Here is an 18,687-nt window from a genome sequence, read left to right as displayed (position 1 = left end):
AAAAAATCTTTAATATTTGTTATTTTTCCTCATTTTATTAAGACGTTATTCTCAGACAATTACAACTTTTTTTCTTGATATATTAAAATCGTTTTAGACTTTATTCTTTATTCTCTATTCCTACTGGGGTCCCCCCGTTTTTCATATATTTTTTTTATTTTCTTGTTTTAATTGTATTTTTAGAATGTGTCGCGGGCTAATAAAAAACATCCGCAGGCCGCAAATGACCCCCGAACCACACTTGAAACACTTGACACCTGAACCCAATAGCTGGTATCTGCTTTCCAATTTTTTTTAAAATAATAAAAAGTTTGTAGTGCCCTCTGTGTAAAAATGTAAAACAAATGTTTACGTACAGCATGTACCCAAATAAATCAATGTGTTCAGCCACATTTATACTGTAAATGATCATCATACTGTCCAGGGTTTCCCCCCCCGCCTCTGGCCCAACGTCAGCTGGGATAGGCTCCAGCACACCCCCGCAACCCTGGTGAGGACAAGCGGCATAGAAAACGGAAAACGGATGGCAACCGAAAGTAGAGAAAGGGATATAATAGTGCAGGTGCATAACCACAATGACGTAAACTGCTGCTTTTAAATGAATATGAAAAGTGGACATTGTTATATTTGCAAAAGAGGAATATCTGATCATGAGATTCCTGATTCCATGTATGCAAGATGATTACATTCATTCGGAGCCGTAATTTATTTTCCCCCTTCCATTTTCTGCTGATTATCTGCTGTGTCACTCTGACAATGTCAGTGTGTCCGCGTTGCAGCCGAGTGCATGTTTGCTTTACATCAGTCGCTTCCAAACTGAATGTGACCTGCCCAGCCGGGTCGATGCAACCAGGATCCCTCATCAAAAGACACCCGTCTATATAAAGCACCCATACGAAACGTGCGCTTGCACCCACATTGACCATGAGGGGGCTCGTCCTCTGCTGCCTTGTGGCACTGGCCAGTAAGTTCTCTTCATGAATAATCCTTCTGTAAAAAAAATAGAAATATTGTTTCTAACAAGATGTTTCTATTCTTTGTAGCGTGTCAGAGTGTCCGTTATGGTGAGTACAGCACACGTTTCCATCACGAAAGCCGTGAAAGAGTCATTAAAACGATAGTGCCTTTCAGAGTTCAGCCTGAACCCCAAGAAAACCTACGAGTACAGATACGAGGGACTGGTGAATTTCGGTCTGGGGATGCCCAACATGGCGGAGTCCGGGGCCAAGATAACCTGCAAGGTCAAGATTGTTGGCGTGACTGCACAGACCTTCCTTCTTCACGTAAGGCCAGGCAAATATGTTTAGAAACTTTTCAAAAATGCATTTTTTTGTTCATTCAAAGTGAATTTCATGTTTCATGTTCATAAAACGTCAACGTGTTCACATGGTTTTGATCACATTGTTAGGAATTTGTGCTGCTTTTGCTTTCTTCCCAGTTTGTATTTTAGATTCAATACAGAGTATTGACTCCATTCTCCATTAAAAAAGAATAATTTAATTTAATTCATTTTTCATTTTTCAAAAGACAACCCCTTCAGTGCCGGCCATTTTAGACCTTTTTGACTGATCTTTCAAGGCACACAGAATGTTGTGTTGTATGGTTATATGAACATGGAACCTACCAAAAGAAAGATTAGACTCCAGTCTTTCAACAGAAAAAAAATATTGTTTCTACCTTTTTCCGTTCTTTAGTAATCAGCAGTAGAACATAGGTACGTTTCAGGAAAATATCAGTTCCCAACTAAAACAGGGAGAAAACCAGCTTTTTGTGAAAAGATACATTTCAAGCATAACTTTCACTTTGACACAAATATTTTCTGCTTTTGCGACAGATCAAATATCTCAACAACTATACCAACATAAAGAACACAAAAAAGGGGTTGTTTTACATCAAAGTAACAATTTACAAATATAACACCTTGAACTAAACTGTGTGTGTGCATGTGTGTGCATGTGTGTGCATGTGTGTGCATGTGTGTGCATGTGTGTGCATGTGTGGGCACCGTGTAAGCACCGACTCAGGTGGTAGAGAGACCTGAAGGTTGCTGGTTCGATCCGTGACCGTGTCTCAATGCATCCTTGGGCAAGATACCGAACCCCCCCAGTTGCTCCTGATGCTGTTTCATCTGTAGGTTTCAAAATATTTTCAGGACCTTAAAAGGTAGAAATCGTGCAATTTTGCATGTAACAAGATATAAAGGATAAAGCATAAAGGTAAAATTGATTTCATTCCTCATTCATAATGATTTCACATTGTTTTCTGCACGTCAAAGTATAACTATTACAATACTATAATTACTCTCGATCAAAGTGTGTGTTTTGTTAATATTTTTGGGTGTCTAAAGCGGATTAACTAGATTTACATTATTACTTATGGGAGAAACTGCTTTGGTTTTCATACATTTTGATTTTTAACAGACCTTTTGGAATTAACAACAAAAACCACCACTTCACGCTTCGAATTTCAAATATTAAAACTATTATTAATCCCTAAATCATGCTGAATATTGTATTAGTATTAAAAAATGCTTATTGAAGAAAATTGTACATATTTTTTGCCTAAATTAAGAATTTCCAAGCATAAACATGGCTAAATGAACTAAGAGGCAAATATAAGGCATTCAAAAGACGCATACAAAGACCATTAAATGTAGTGTCCCACACTGGTCACTAGGTTTCGGTCAAGTCTTTGTAATGTTTGACAATTTCTTATGGATTGCATTTCATGCTGGTGAATTTATTATCATTTTATTTATATTACTAAAGTCATTAAATGGCTTCTGTTCACCTTGCATGTCACAAAATACCATAAAAATAAAAAAAGGCGTTTCTTTTGAACAAGTTTTCCAAGTTTTAAGTTCAGTGCGGACATCGTAAAAGCACCTGAAGGTTGCTGCTTCGATCCACGTCCAAGTATCCAAACCCCCAGCTGCTCCTGATGCTGCGTCATCTGTAGGTTTCAAAGTGCTTTGAGTACAGTAAAGGCAGAAAAGTAAAAGTAAAAGTAAAAAGTAAAATCAGTTTACATTTGGCACGGGTGTGGGATAATATGTAACCAATACCCAATAAAAATGGACCTGTGACCCATTTTCAGTTTGGAGAACCCAGATCTAAACTACTGTTGGCAAGACTTCTACTTGTGTTTTTTTGGAGATACGAACCAAGATGCCAAGCAGCCTTACGTTGAGTGTCGTCTTAAGATGGTCTTCTTTGGCTTAAAGGTTTCCGACGTGGCCTTCGAGGAGTTTAACGGCTTTCCAGGGAAGAGCAGCTTCACTGCTGCACCCAAACTCACGCAGCGCATCTCAGCCCAGCTCGTCAAACCCTTCATGTTTGACTTTGCCGGCGGGCATGTGGGCAACATCCACGCCTCGGCTGAGGTATCTGACAACGTCGTCAACATCATTAGAGGCGTCCTCAGCTTCTTCCATGTCACCGTCAAGACCTCACAGAGAGTGTACGAGCTGGAGGAGGTGAGAACACACGCTTTGCTAGTCACATCCGGGATTGCTAAAATTGGATTTTGGTCATAGGTTGGCATTCATGGCATGTGTCAGAGCAACTACGCCATCGAAGACAACCAGGACACGAGGGACATGACCGTCACTCAGGTTGTGGATGTCACTAACTGCAGGGAGAAGGCAGAAGTGTACAGAGGAATGGCCTCCGCTGTGCTCGACGACATTTCCAAACAGGTTTGCTCAAGCAGCATGACTTTGCAATAAGCTGACAGGAAAGTGTACTGAAAAGAAAGCATAGAGGCGAACTTTTGGTAACTGTCCCACTGCTCAGTGATGAGCAATCATAGTGAGAATCATCAAACCTGTCAAATAGAATGTAATGGTGTGTAGAGTTAACCCCAATACAAATAATAACGACATCAGAGAAAAATGGATTGCAAGGGTTGAAATTTGTCATGTAGTTTAATGAGTAAAAACATTTCAAAGTCCTGTACCGATCCGAAACTACAGATCCCTGCTTTTCGTAGGGGTTACCCTCCGAAAATGGCGAAAAAACGTGAGGAACTGATACGGCCATAAAAATGTCAACTTTTAACACGCCTCGTTCCTCCCCCTCCAAAGCTTGTCGATTTGACTTTTATTTTATATTAGCTAAGATCCTTTCCTTCCTTCTCCTCCCTTCTCTCTTTAACTATCATTGTTCACTCGTAGCACAAACCCAGTTTAATCCCTAAATATGCCTCACACACTTGATGTAAGATGATCCATGAACACGTGGAACCCAAGTAAGTTTCACTTTTGCATCTCACAGCAACTATGGTGCATTCAAGTACAGCCGGACAATGTGCAAAATCTGAACGCTTGATGAAAAAACATTATCAGTGAAGCATAAAGACAAAAAATGTAAAAAGTGAATGCTGCACATTTTACTTGGATTATCACATATTTATTCATTATTAACAACAACAAAAACACCTATTTTCAAAGCAAAATAATGATCTACACATACAGTTGATAGTACAGTAAAGTATCAACAAACAAAAACCTATATTATAAATATAGATAGAGTGGTGTGGAAACATGTTTGCCCCCTTCCTGATTTCTTATTTTTCGCATGTTTGCCACAATTAAACGTTGCAGATCATCGGACACATTTAAATATGAGTCAATGACAACACAACTGAACACAAAATGCAGTTTTTAAATGCAACTTTTTATTATTAAGGCAAAAAAGAAATCCAAGCCTCCAGGCCGTGTGTGAGGAAGTGATTGCCCCCGCAGTCAAACATGACTGAACTGAGATGAACTGAGATCCATTTCTCAAGCTCAGGAACACTTTTTCACACCACTGTATATATTGAAAAAACAAATATATAAGTGTTCATTCAAAATATATTTTTGAACTATGTATACACACACTTACAGTATATATAAAATATATATATATATTTATTTTTTTTTCACAATAAAATCCACAAATCCCAAGAAAAAAAGACTGAAAAAATCTTTTTTTCATATATTTTGAATCAGAGCTTTTTTTCCTGTCACTCACACACCCCAGTCACCTGGAAAGATGCAGCCGCTACCTCTGCATCTGTCACACAATAAGAGGAAGAAGAAGTCGTCCAGGGTGTATCCTGCATCTCACCCAAAGTCCCCTGGGATAGGCTCCAGCTCACGCGTTGTGTCTTCCTCTGCAGAAAGGGAACTCCATCGTTTCAACCATGAGATACGTATACACGATCAAACCAACGGCCGAGGGCGGTCTGATTTCCAGGGCTCATGGCTTGGAGCAACAACTCTTCAGTCCTTTCAATGTGAAGGGTGGAAGCTTCAGGATGAAAGCCTCGTAAGACTTGAGTGCATCTTCGTTCCCCGCCTAGACGCCATGCTAATTATATTCAACTCTTCATCACGCAGGAAGGAAATTGTACTGCTGGATGTGACCGACACCCCTTCAGCTGTTACAGTTAGTCCCATGGAAAACCGGGGCAACATTGTCTACAAGTTCATGGACGCAACAGCACATCTTCCCATCGTCATGCAGAACTTGGATGATCCAGTATCAAAGGTAACGATAAAAGATTGAAACGTACATGCACATAACCTCTAAGCTTAAACATAATTGTCCATGGTAAATTAGGGTGACCATATTTGATTTGATACTCAAAGACGCCTTGTAAAACACTTATTTTACAAAATACTATCTATAGTCGTCCCTCCCCACTTTGCACTTCTCAAATCTCACTTCCGGTCTTGTGACAGCAACGGGGTGGCGAGGGGTCGGCGGTGTCATCGTTTTCAAAAAGCAGCGGATTGCTCGTCTGTACGGAAACGACAAGCCGGCGTTTTCAGATGTTCCCACTATGGAAGCTGTTTTTTAAAAAAATACCATTTCGGGACACCCAGAATTCCGTTTCCGTGTGGATGAGAGGCTGAAACAAAAAAACGTTTTGACCTGAAAACGTTTCCGTGTGGATAGCCCCTACAACCTCACATGTCTCCATGAAATGGCCCAGTGAAAAACAAAGAAAACCAGGACATTTCATCACTTTCTTTGAATTACGAAACAGGACAGCCAAAGACAGGAAGTGTCCTTGCAAAAGAGGACTTTTGGTCAGTTAATACACTGAAGCCGTTCATGGGTTAAACTGTCAAAAATGCTTTAAGGTTTCCATCATGATGCTTTGACTTGTTTGTGCAGGCTGTCGAGTTGATCAAACGTCTGGCTGAAGCCAATGCCAACCAAATCGACAGCGCAACATCCGAGGACACGATAAAGCTCTATCAACTCCTGCGCATGGTGCCCTACGAAGGATTAGAAGTTATGTGGAAGCAGTTTGCCTCAAACGACGAGCACAGGTGGCGTATTAGGAAGTCATACGGTGAGAAAGAAACGTCCAAATGACAAGGCGGTGATTTGTCGGCTCGCCAATTGGCGGTGCCTTCAAGTGCCTGCGGTTAATGCGCCTTACAAGTCAGATCCACTTCAGCAGATTGAGTAATTATAGATAATCCTCTTTCATATGAAAATGTCTTCAGTCTGACACTGATTAAAGATGCATTATCACGCTGGGTGTGATTGCAGGGAGGTTAATGCAAAAAGCAGCTTTCCATTCAAAATAAGGAAGCCATTGACATCTTATATTTCACACCATGTATTAAAAGTGACTCCTGACCTTAATCTCTCCAACACCATTTAATTTCATTACTTTTAAGGACAATCTTTGACGTGAAGGATTAGGAATGCTTAATCAGTTTCCTCCGCCCTCATTAGACGATGGTTTCTGGACACGGTTGTGGAAGTTAGCGATGCCAGAATCCTGAAGTTCCTGGAATCGAGGTTCCACACCGGAGACTTATCTGCATCCGAAGCCGTGCAGACGCTCTTGCTGGCCTTCCACCACCTCCAGGCTATTCCAGAACTGGTTGAGATGGCTAAAGTGAGGATGCAAAAAAAGATACAAGTATTTTCACAAAGACCACTCTTGAATTCGATGAACATATGCTTTTCTTCTCAGATGTTCCTGAGCGTGCCCTTTACCAAGTCCAATGTCTACTTGTGGCGCACGGTGGCGCTTTCTTATGGCTCCCTGGTGTACAAGTACTGTGCTTACTACACACCTTGTCCCCTGGCTGCTGTTCAGGTATGGAAGCTACCCTTTAGAAGTTTTCAGTTTGGTCTAAAAAGGCATTTTTGAGGAACAAAATGCTCAAAAATTTGGAATTTTAAATATTTAGCTTATTAATGTAATGTATGTTTAACATAAATAAATACATTTTAAATAATTAAAAGAAGATATTTGTATTAATAAATAATAATAATAGAAATAGAAATGAATCTTAATTCACAAGGCCAGCAGTGTCTATGTAAAGGTATTGTTATGACGACACTCAGAAATCTGTCATGCCCTTCCCCAGCCACTGCTTGACTTGGCCACGGAGAGTTTGAGGAATAAAGACGAGGACGACATGGTTCTGGCTCTCAGAGCTCTGGGCAACGCGGGCCATCCAGGCAGCGTTAAAACCATCATGCGCTTCCTGCCTGGAGTGGCTGCAAATCCGGTGGATCTGTCGCCTCGTGTGCTGAATGCTGCGGTGCAGTCCATGAGGCTCATTGCTCCACGGGACCCCCACACTGTAAGAACATAACGATGGTATTACAGGGACATGCATACCCTGGTACACACACACGAAAGAAGACTCGAATACACTGTGTATTTCACTATGTCAGTGGGTGCTGAAAGCCTTAAACTGGACCCCCGACCCTGCCAACTCTTTCTCATGATAATATTCTACTTTTCAGATCCAAGACATCAGCTTGAGTCTTTTCCTGCAAAAGGAGCTTCCTGCTGAGATGCGCATGTTGGCCTTCATAATCCTCTTTGACACAAAGCCGCCAATGGCGCTGGTGTCCACCGTGACTGCGCATCTGCAGGAGGAAAAGGACCTTCATGTTGTTAGTTTTGCGTATTCCTATTTGAGAAGCATGGCCAGATCCAGAACTCCCGATAATCCTTTCCTGTGGGTAGGGTGATTAAAACGCAACGATATGGCTTAGCGACACCGTTCAACGGTCTTTGCTTTCGTTGTGGTTTGCACACAAAAGGTCTACGGCCTGCAGCATCGCTGTGAAAATCCTGGCCCCGAAATACGGTCGCCTCAGCTATCACTTCAGCAGGACAGTGCGCCTGGACTGGTTTAATGGTACGTTTGCATGCGGAAAAATTGCTCCCGTTTCCCTTCATCTTGAAATAACGCATGCTTTTTCCCCCCTGATGTAGATGATTTCCTCATCGGCACAGCGGCAGAAGGCTTCATGCTGAAAAATGCAAGAGAACTCTTCCCCACTGAAGTCACCATGAAAGGGAAACTTTATTTCATTGGTAGAATCCTGCAGCTTCTGGAGGTATGGTGTATTTCAGCGCAGTGAAATATTCATTCAAGACAGAAATCTTCTGTCATGAATGGTCATTTTTAGGGGTGCACGATAATTATCGGGCTGATATGAGGGAATTATGACGTCATACGGATAAATCCCATAACAATAAAAATATATCCTATAACTGATGATTTAAAAAAAAAATTACCCATACTGTGCTGCGCTGAGCAAACAAAGCTCTCCTTTTTGCTCCTGCCTGTGACGTTAACGGCCCGTCGTAACTTCCCTCACTTGTAAACAAACGTTCACTGTTTCAGAGACATTTCGCTTATTAGTTTTACCAAATGCTCCTCAATGAGGCGCAAAAACACCCATCGCGCACACAAAAGACCTTCTCAGCCTCATCGCTACCAGAGACACAGGCTGCTCGGCGCGTGTGCCCGAATACAGTGCACCTTTCCAGGCTACGCCAGGTGCCTGCTTCTCCTGCTCTCCTGATAGTCGTGATGTGGTCAGAGTAATGTAATGATGTTTGATTAGGACAAATCAACAGGTACAGTTGGTCAAATCCCAATTTGTTCCGGCCCTTCTTACCTCCAAGTGTGCACAAACTACACTTTAAATTTTCAAAAAGTAGATCTAAAAAAGTTAGGTATCACATCGGTCTTGAGAAGCAGAAAGTTATCGGTATCAATTTGAAAAAAAAGTTATTGTGCATCTCTACTGTAGTAATTTTCCTTGTCTTTTATCAAGGTGGGTTTCCGTGCTGATGGAATCAAGGATATCTTTGGCTCCAGCATCCCAGGATTCAAAGGAGATTTTACTGTTAGTGACTTTCAGGCTATTTATCGTCAGGTTTGTGGAACATCTTGACTTTTAACTCCAATTCACGATGACTTGTTTTGGTGAGAATTCCACTGTGTTGCTTTTTCAGCTCCAAAACTGGGAAACTCAACTCAAGAGCAACAGAACTCTTCTTCAAGTCTATTCTCGTGCTTCTGGGCAAGAGTGGTTCTTCGCTGACATCAACAGAGAGTTTGTTCGCAGTGTTATCGATGTGAGTGAGAATGCTCAAATTATAGCCCCGGCTTTATTTCCCTAAACCATAGGGAGGAAGAAAAAATATTTAATAATAAATACTAATAATAATGGTTAGATCTGCATGAGAAAGTGGAAATGAAAATGTAGAGCTCTTTGACCACATGGGCATTTATAAATGAGTACAGTCATCCTTCATTTATTGTGATTAATCGGTTCCAGGCCCGACCGTGACCAGTGAATTTCCACTAAGTGAGCTTCCTTACTCATAAGTCTAATATTTTCATCATTAAACCTGTTTCATGACCTTTTAAAAAATGAAGGATGCAAGAGACTCTTTCATGTAGATATGCTAAGAAGTTATATATATATTTCAAGAAAAAAACTGCATGTCAGCTTTGTCATGTAGGTTAAAAAGCATATTATTAGTCTTCACTCATTTTTTTTTCTTATTTAAATATGTATATTTTTTTAATTTTCCAAATATTTCTTCTTAAAAAAACAAATTTAAAACACTTCAAAAACACTTTATTTCTATGTATAATATTATAACTTTTTCACCAAGCTAGTTTTCCAAAAATTAAAACTTTATTTTGTTGGATTTGTTTCTCATAATATGACAATAATAAAAAAACTTTTAATTATAAAATTTTTTTTCTTGAATATTTCAGCTCTGTGCTACGAAAATGGCATTTTTCCTCATAATATTAGAAATTTAAATTGCAACTTTTTTTCTTGATATTTTGACTTTATTCTCATAAAATTACAGCTGTTTTTTTTCCATTTCTGCTGTCTTTTTTTCCCAAAATTTTCCAGCTATTTCAACTTTCTTCTGGAAAATTTCTTCTCGTAATTGTAACATTGTTCCCATAATATTTTGACTTTATTATTATTTATTATTCCGCAACATAATTTTCCTGTTTCCTTTTGTTTGTTTGTCATAATATTACGACTATACAAAAATAACATCTTTTTTCTTTAATATTTCAACTTTATGCTGCTAAAATTACTTTATTTTTCCTCATAATACTACATTATTCTCGTAAAATTATGAATTTTTCCTGTTAATTCCAACTTCTTTCTCAGAATATTTTGACTTCATTCTTGTAAAATTACGGTAGGTTTGACCATTTTTGCTGTTGTTGTAGTTTTTTTTTGTAGTTTTCTTTTTAAATTCCACTTTTAGAATGTGTTGCGAGCACCAGATGGCCACACTTTGGACACCCTGATAAAGACTCACACATGTTAGCACTGGGAGTCTGTCTTGTTGTTCCTTTTTTGCTTCCTGTTCTGTCCAGCACTTCCTGTATTGGCTTTTATCTCAGCAATGTAACATTACTGACACCTAGTGACCAGTGCAGAATCAACACATCACGTCTTCATATGAGTCTTCTGAATGCCTTATATCTGTATTTTACTTCATTTAGCTGTGTTTGTGCTTGAAAATGCTTCATTTAGACAAAAAGTACCTACAATTTGCTTAAATATGTATTTTATGTAAATACAGTATGTATGTACTGTATGTAAATATAGATTTTCCTCACTAGTCATAGGCCGTAGTCAGCCACCAAGCAGCAATGATTTATAAATTGATATATTCCTGAAAAACCGCAAAGCCACGAAATTCGAAACGCAAATTTGCAAGGGACAACTGCATATTGCACAACACAGCGGCATGCACGGCATTGTGAATGCCAGTGTTTTTGGACCCTGCACTAATTACAGACCCGCACTTGTGCAAAAATCATGCCGTAGTGTGCACTGACTCTTGTACTTGCAGGCTGTCAGTCCATCTGGAGGCAAAGATAGCCCTGTGTGGGCGGCCATTGAGAATTTACAGAAGGGAATTTCCTGGCATCGGACAAAGTCTTTCTTGATCTTTGAGGTTCGCTACTTCCAAGCTACCATTCTTGGTCTCCCACTGGAGATCAGCAAATATTACCAGGCTCTCAATGGAATCACTGTCAATGGTGAGAACCGACAATCCGCTTTATGACCACTTTAGGATTCACTTTTGAAGTAAATTCCAAGCTTTTAACATTGTTGTGGGTTTCTTCAGCAAAAGCGGAAATAAATCCACCACCGACCGAGCGCCTTGGACAACTCTTGACATCTGAAATGTCACTAGAGACCGATGGCTTTGTTGGGTAATCAACATGTTCCACAATAACTCTTTAGAAGTTCATTACAGTTTCCCGATTGAACATTTTTTTTCAGTTGCACAAAGGATTTCTGGGTGTTCTATGGGATCAACACAGAGCTATTCCAGAGCGGTGCTGAGATGAAGAGCAAAATGCCAACTGCCATTCCATGGAAGCTGTCCGCCAAGGTTAATGTCCGAGAAAGGAAATTTGTACTGGACGTCCCTTTGAGCAAAAAGGAAGTTGCGCTTGTCTCAGTCAGGTAGGATTTGGTTATACGGCTTTAATGATTCCAAGCGCTTTTCTTTTTTTCCAAAAGGTCCTCTTTTATTATGTATGTATTCTTTTATTTTGTATGGTCGTACAAAGCCAAAAACATACGACACCCACACACACACCCCATGAACCCTCCTCCCCTTTCCACTCACAAATGTTCATCTCATCCTCCTCAAGGGTCATAGTTCCATCGTGAATGTCCACCCAGATGCACCAGGTGACTAGAGTGACTTGCATCCAAAGTAAGATAGTTCATGGCTGCATGGTCAGCACCTGCAATGCCAGTAGGCCCACCCAAAATAATGTCATCAAGCTTGTACGTCGTCTTCAGTTATTCCTGTAGTTGTGCGGTGGGTTCGTCAAAGGACAAAAAGGGCTTCCATGTATTATAAAATGACTTCACTAAGCCACAAAGTGCGTATCGTAGCGTGTTCATGAGAGAAAAACAGGATTTAAATCCAGAAGAGGCTAAACAGAATCACTACCACACCCATTTGGGGGCGTCTCTCAACCTGATCATCCATCCTGTCAAAAGCTTTTCTTTAGCTTTTCGCTTGGGACAGCGTTTCTATCAGAGAAGTAGTCAATGATCACACAATTGAAAAGGTTTTTAAATTGTAAAAAAACATCAAGAACAATATGCTTGGTTACAGCGCTGGACAACGACAAGGAAGATGAATGAATTGGTTAACGCCATTAATCCGTTCCAGAAGGTCTGACTCAAACCAAAACGAACTCTAACCAAAGCTAATTTTCCCATAGCAAATAATGTAAATCCAATTAATCCGTTCCAGACACCCAAAAATGTGAACACAAGCCACATTTTACAGACAATAACTACATGAAGAAAATGATGCAACAATAATTACATCACAACATCGCTTTTACCTAGTTTTGTTGGGAAAAAGACCCACAAAACCATCAATTAACAAAATAACACAAAATAAACACATTCTGTTGTAACCGCAATTTGCAAAAATGGAAAAAATAAATCAAACTAAATATCAACATTATAGAACCCACAAATGTGTCTTGCTGTTTAATATAGAAAATAAACACACAAAAAAACCCCGCGCCAGTGAGGATACCTTTTAAGGTACAGTATTTGGTGACATGTGCTATGTTTACCTCTGGATGCTGCAACCATGCTACAGTAACTTTTGAATGCCTATGTTTTGTTGTTGGAACCAGAAATGAGCGTTATGAATGTAAAATGAGACACGCAGAAACAGTGAATGTCACACTCGATGCGCCATCGGGTTGCTAGACTGTTACCAGTGAACCGAAGTATGCATGCATGTGTGTGTGCACTGCAGCCGATTTTTGGCGCATGATCTAAGATGGCGGAGCAAACAAACCGGACAGTATTTTGGACACTAAACAAGCGGCAAAATTTTTGCAAACATTTTGGATGTTAACTGAAAGACAAGCTAATCAGAGCGAACGTTAACCAAGGTACCACTCAGTCTATACTGGCTGAATTTAAACTTGCGTGTCTGGAAAGTGAAAGTTAAGTTTGTGCGACAGAGACCGGCTCGACTTGGTTGCAACTATGCTGATAGCGTGTCTGTTACTTACCTGTAAGTGTTGTACAACTCTAGTTGTGCTGTGTGAGTGTGTGTCAAGATGGCCTTCTATGAGACACTAATAGACTGAAAATGCACTGAGCTTATAGGCTGACTATAAAGGTGTAATAATAATATTTAACAGCCCTCATGTGACCATGTCAAAGCATGCTTGGGCAAGATGTTGAACAGACAGTTTTCTGCAGTAGGTAAATGTGCTAACAGTGTCAAAGCGGGGGTAAAAAAGCACGAGACAAGTGAAAGTCGATTTACCATTTACATATTTCGCTACAATTGTGCGCAGTGTGTTTTCCACAGAGACTTTGGGGAACAATGGACACAACATCGTGTAGTTGGTCCAAAGTGGCTTCAACAAGCTAATTAGCAAAAGAAATTGTTGGCATTAGTGGTAAGCCACTGATTGTTTGCTGCAGAACAGGCCAAGCATGAAAACAAGGTGTGTGAACATGTTGTTCAGTCTTTGGCTCTCTTCGTGTGTCCCAGCTGTTGCTTTGTGATTTTTGCTTGCAAATGATTTGGCCCAATCAAGCCTGTTAAGTATTTCCAATTTGTTTGCTAGTTGAGTTTAAATAACGTCGTCTTGGTTCATGCGTGGTGTGTCTGGTGATGTAAGGTTATTACACTCACACCTTATGTTGAGTCATTTTGCTTTCTTATGGCTGTGGAAGGGACCGAATTAGAAAAGACACGATTGGTATGAAATGAGCAATTTTTAGCTGAGCGATGCCAAATGATCTGGCTCACGATCAAGCGCCGTAATTCCCATCATCGCTGTTGCCTCAATCAGTGCCACGTCCATAATGACTGTTTTATGCATCATTGGATTTTCGGTATGAAAGCACGGGGTCCGGCGAATATAACAAGAAATGAACATTTTCAGTGGGGGATTGGGAAGACAACAGTAAAATAAATAAATAAATAACATGAACACTTGTCCTGCTCTTTTTCCACAAACAGCTCCAACGTTTATGCAGTCTCTCGTAACAGTGAAGAGCCAGCGTTGTCTAGAAGAACCCCCATGATGCCCTGTGCTATTGACTCCAATGACGAAGTTGTCCGAATGGCTCCAGCAGTTGTCCAGCCTGAAACAGGAGCGGTATAAGACAGTCCAGTGGGAGAAATCATTCAAATGAGTGCCGGAAAAGGCTAATTTTGTTGTACCGAAACAGATGCCGAAGCCAAACACCTGGCATCCAAAGGTCAAAATGTGCACTGACAGCAACATTTACGGGGCAGGTATCTGCGTAGAATCCGAGTTGAGGAGAGAATATTACCACGAGGAGTACCCCTTGTACTATTTCCTTGGATACACCAATATGTCGCTCAAAGCAGTCCCAGGTGAGAAGCACAACTACACAATATTACAAGTTAGCACCTGCCCTTTTAGCAGGATGAAGTCCACCCAGATTATTTTCTTCTACCAGCTGTGAAATGCCACTAAGAGTCTCAAGTAAGATTTATAATTTCATATAAAAAGGAACAAATACAAACAATTGCAATGTCAGTGCTGGAGAGAACGGTCAGCCGCCCCAGCCAAGGCCTAGCAAGTTCCAAGCAGTCCCTTAAGTTAAACTGACTTCCTCTTCCTCATATGCCTGCTCTGGAGACAGTTCCAATAATCAGGAAACCGAGACAATAGAACGAAAACAACAGGGTGTCTTTGTTCCAAGTGAAAGGTCTTGTGAGTGTGTTATCTGACTTACATGTTGCAGTACCCATCAGAACAGAGTGGAAAATATTGTATTCACACAATACTGCAGCCTTGACTTCTAACTGTGGTGCACTTCTCGTAGTTCAGACAAACAAAGCTGTTGACAAGATTCGCATTGAGGTGAATGCTGGACGGGGCCATCACCCGACTAGCACCCAAGAACTCCTTGAGACTCTGAGGAGGCTCACCAAGGTCTGGAAGAACCCCAGCAATGTTACATATTTGCCCTAACGTGATCCATTCAAAATCTTCTGATACTTGCTTGTGTTTACAGGAAGCCGCTATGCGAGTTCAAATGTCCTCTGAGTCAGCATCAAGCGAAATCGACTCCAGCAGTCATGACACTGTAATGCAAACTGAACTGAACCGCTGAACTCCTTGTTATACAAGTTGTGATTGGTTCAACACAAAAAGGCACATCACCAACTTTCTCATTTCTTTTGATTCCACAGATGTTAAACTCAACACCTGAAGCCGTGTTCAGCATCCGAGCCCTCGCCATGAACGGGAACCAGAAGCCTGAAGGTTATGACACGGTCGTTTACTACACGCCCGAGGCCAAACTTCAGAGCACCCAACTGATTGTGTCCCAGGTTGGAGAGAGCACCAACTGGAAAATGTGCATGGACACTCTGGTGGACAACCGCGCAGAAGCAAAGGTAGGTTGGAAACATTATCTCACCATCATATCATTCCAAATATGCATTTTACTCCAGTAAAAATGGTCGTACTACCATAGTTTAGTATTTGATACGTCTAACAATTACAACATGACACGTCAAGAGTCATATTTTCTTAAACGGTCATACTGCGTAGATCATTTTTCTAAATTCTCATGCCAAAATAAAAAAATCTATTTTGTAATATGTTTTTTCTATAGGGATTTTACATTTTTTGTTGCTGAAAGAGTTTTTTTTAAATGCAAAGAAAAATGCTCACATTTGGAGAAACATGCTATTAATGAGACATTTCCAACATGCTGTTTACATCATTAATCATTCATGGCGGAATTAAAACCTACCCGCAAGCTGATTTTAAATTAAAGCAAGCTCTCGTATTTCCAGTTCAGGATTTGTCGATATATGTGGAATGTGTAGCTCTTGCAAGGACTTGCACATGCGGGGTTATCAAAATGAATAATGCTTGGTTTTACCAAGCTATCAGTTCAATGCAGAAACTTTTGCTAAATACTTTTTTTCCTAAGAAAAAAGGCAGGAAAAACAGGGTGTCTGACATGTGGGGTTTGGAGATTTATCATCATTTTCAGGAATAATCTTTGGAGGTTAAAATGGGCGTAATGCGTTGGATATTGGGCATATTTTATGTGGTGCCACAGCCAAATGTCATGTGCAAAACTTGGCTGATGTCCTATGTTGGGTCCAGGCGCACGTTAGATGGGGAGCTGAATGTCAGTCCTTTGAAATGTCATTGAGAGCTGATACGGCACGCCTGCCTGGTTCCAAGCCAACGCTCAAGGCCAAAGTACACTGGACCAGAATCCCAGACGGCATGATAGAGTTGGCCAGATGGTGAGTGTCAGCATCGCATTCTGGCATATGAACGGGAAAGGAAAATGGGAGACTAACTTCATTTGGTTTACAATGAAATTGCTAAAGCGGCTGTGTACCTTTGGCAGTGTTGATAGGTATATCCCAGGCATGGCTTTCCTTCTTGGCTTCAAGCAGCAGCATGAAAGAAATCCGAAGCAGGAAGTTTCTGCTTCACTTGTTGCTGCCTCGGCAGACAGCATCAACGTGAGGATCCAATTCCCAGAGGTGGGCATGAACACACTCACATTTGTGCATTCTTACATTGCACTCAACTGACTAAATTACTCTTGCACCAAAGAGAGTTTTTAAAAATGGATCTATAACCTTGTCAAATGATTAGTCCTACTATAAAAGTATTTTATCTTTTATTGGATGGACTTTTATTTATTTTTTAAAAAGGTTATTATTAAAAAAAAAAAAAAAAAAAAGGGATCTGTACCCGATCACATCAGCAAGACTATTTAAAAAAATCAGTTTGATTGGAAGCCAAAAAAAGTGGATTGGGACATCCCTGGTGTCATGGTTCGTGCACCATGTTTGTACTCGCTACAGAATACAAACTATTGAGCTATATACTGTATAAACTGTAGAGCGCAAGACGTTGAAAACAATTAATTCATCCCTCGTTTATTGCGGTTAATTTGTTTCAGACCCGACCGTGATAAATGAACTTCTGCAAAGTTCCGAAAATTCAATATTAATAAAACTGAATATTTTCATAGTTAGAGCATAGAAAACTCGTTTGTGACTTTCTAAATATGGTTTTAACATTATTAGAACCCTGTAGACATGAAATCACACCCCAATAGTCACTTTTACACTCCTGTTATTCTTTGTTTACATCACATTGCGCAGGCCACGAGATCACTGCAGGGACATAACAGTCAAGCTAGCGAACTAGCTAGTTAGCCTCTCTAATTTACTTATTCTAAACTTAAGGTGTTTCAAACGGAGTGGGGAAGAAGGACAAAGAATCCCAAAACTTACCACTTCCACACACATCATTCGATCTCAGCCGTGGCACGTCGGCGGGGCTCTGCTGGCTCAGTAGCCAGTCTCCATGCAGCGTGAAAGGTCATGTACTCTAACGTCATAACATTACTGATGCCTAGTGACCACAATACTGCATATAACTTGTCTTTCTATATTTTTGGACTAATAATAGGCCATAGTCAACCACGAAACAACAATCTTTTACTAATTATTATTTTTTTAAATCGCGCTCTCGCGAAGGAGCCATATTCGAACCGCAATATAGCGAGGGACGACTGTATATCGATAATTGTAGTATGGCCGTATCAAGACATTATTGCTGTTGTGAGCCATGTTTCATCATATTGTGGTGTTGAGATTCCCAGTCATAATATTTACTCAGATCATATTTCTATGTTTTCATTAGTATACAGTCTACCGCCAGGCCATCCCAGTTCCCCTGCCACCTGCCAGCCTGCAGGAATCCCAATACAACACAACAGTGGAGAATCTTGGATGCGTATAACACCAAGTGAGCAAAAAGTCAATCTCATCCAGCGTGCATGTGTGTGTGTGTGTGTGTGTGTGTGTGTGTGTGTGTGTGTTTCATGAACAAAGCTTTGAGATCTGTGAGACATTTTTTCGCTTCCATGAAACATTTTTTTTTATTTCCTTGCAGAGAGAAAATCGAGGAATGTTCCACCAAAAGACACAAGAACCAAATTCTCACCCCTGTGATGAAAGGCAGCATCATTAAAGATGTATCAATAATCCCTTAAATGTCAGCGGTTTGGAAATAACTTAGAAAGGTCCTGATTTATTGATTTAAGAGAATGTTAATATTTGAACATCCAACCATCTCTGGAGTAAATTCATGCCTGCATCCCAAAGGACGGCTGTGCTCTTCATAACCGAATGACCAAAGAAGAATGTTCAATTCAAACATGTTGCCTTTCCTTTGTCAAGCCAAATCCTGCACAAAATTCAACTTTCACTTTCTGCTTGTCAACAAACATGTATCCAAAAATGATACCAATACCAATCTGGAAAAAAACAGCCTCTGAGGCT

General features: G+C 40.3%; 1 protein-coding gene across 2 annotated transcripts; it reads left to right on the top strand.

Annotated features, from left to right (window-relative positions):
• Window positions 1-845: 845 nt before the first annotated feature.
• Window positions 846-18,537, top strand: vtg3 (vitellogenin 3, phosvitinless). 2 transcript variants are annotated; one of them, XM_054790007.1, is made up of 28 exons: window positions 846-964; window positions 1,044-1,064; window positions 1,132-1,283; window positions 3,224-3,475; window positions 3,536-3,697; window positions 5,164-5,312; window positions 5,384-5,534; window positions 6,168-6,325; window positions 6,741-6,906; window positions 6,985-7,110; window positions 7,385-7,603; window positions 7,770-7,987; window positions 8,073-8,170; window positions 8,248-8,372; window positions 9,099-9,170; window positions 9,280-9,402; window positions 11,164-11,353; window positions 11,443-11,530; window positions 11,601-11,786; window positions 14,344-14,482; window positions 14,556-14,724; window positions 15,180-15,289; window positions 15,372-15,443; window positions 15,550-15,756; window positions 16,481-16,626; window positions 16,734-16,872; window positions 18,047-18,151; window positions 18,299-18,537. In XM_054790007.1, the coding sequence occupies exons 1-27, from the start codon at window positions 925-927 to the stop codon at window positions 18,143-18,145; spliced, it is 3,777 nt and encodes a 1,258-aa protein (XP_054645982.1). In that variant the 5' UTR covers window positions 846-924; the 3' UTR covers window positions 18,146-18,151; window positions 18,299-18,537. The 2 variants fall into 2 exon arrangements, with proteins under 2 accessions (XP_054645982.1, XP_054645981.1); XM_054790006.1 differs by having other exon boundaries at window positions 9,099-9,200.
• Window positions 18,538-18,687: the final 150 nt, after the last annotated feature.

The sequence above is a fragment of the Dunckerocampus dactyliophorus genome, chromosome 10 (genome assembly GCF_027744805.1).
Source record: "Dunckerocampus dactyliophorus isolate RoL2022-P2 chromosome 10, RoL_Ddac_1.1, whole genome shotgun sequence".
Classification (NCBI taxonomy): domain Eukaryota; kingdom Metazoa; phylum Chordata; class Actinopteri; order Syngnathiformes; family Syngnathidae; genus Dunckerocampus; species Dunckerocampus dactyliophorus.
This window is presented reverse-complemented; position numbering and strand designations above follow the sequence as displayed.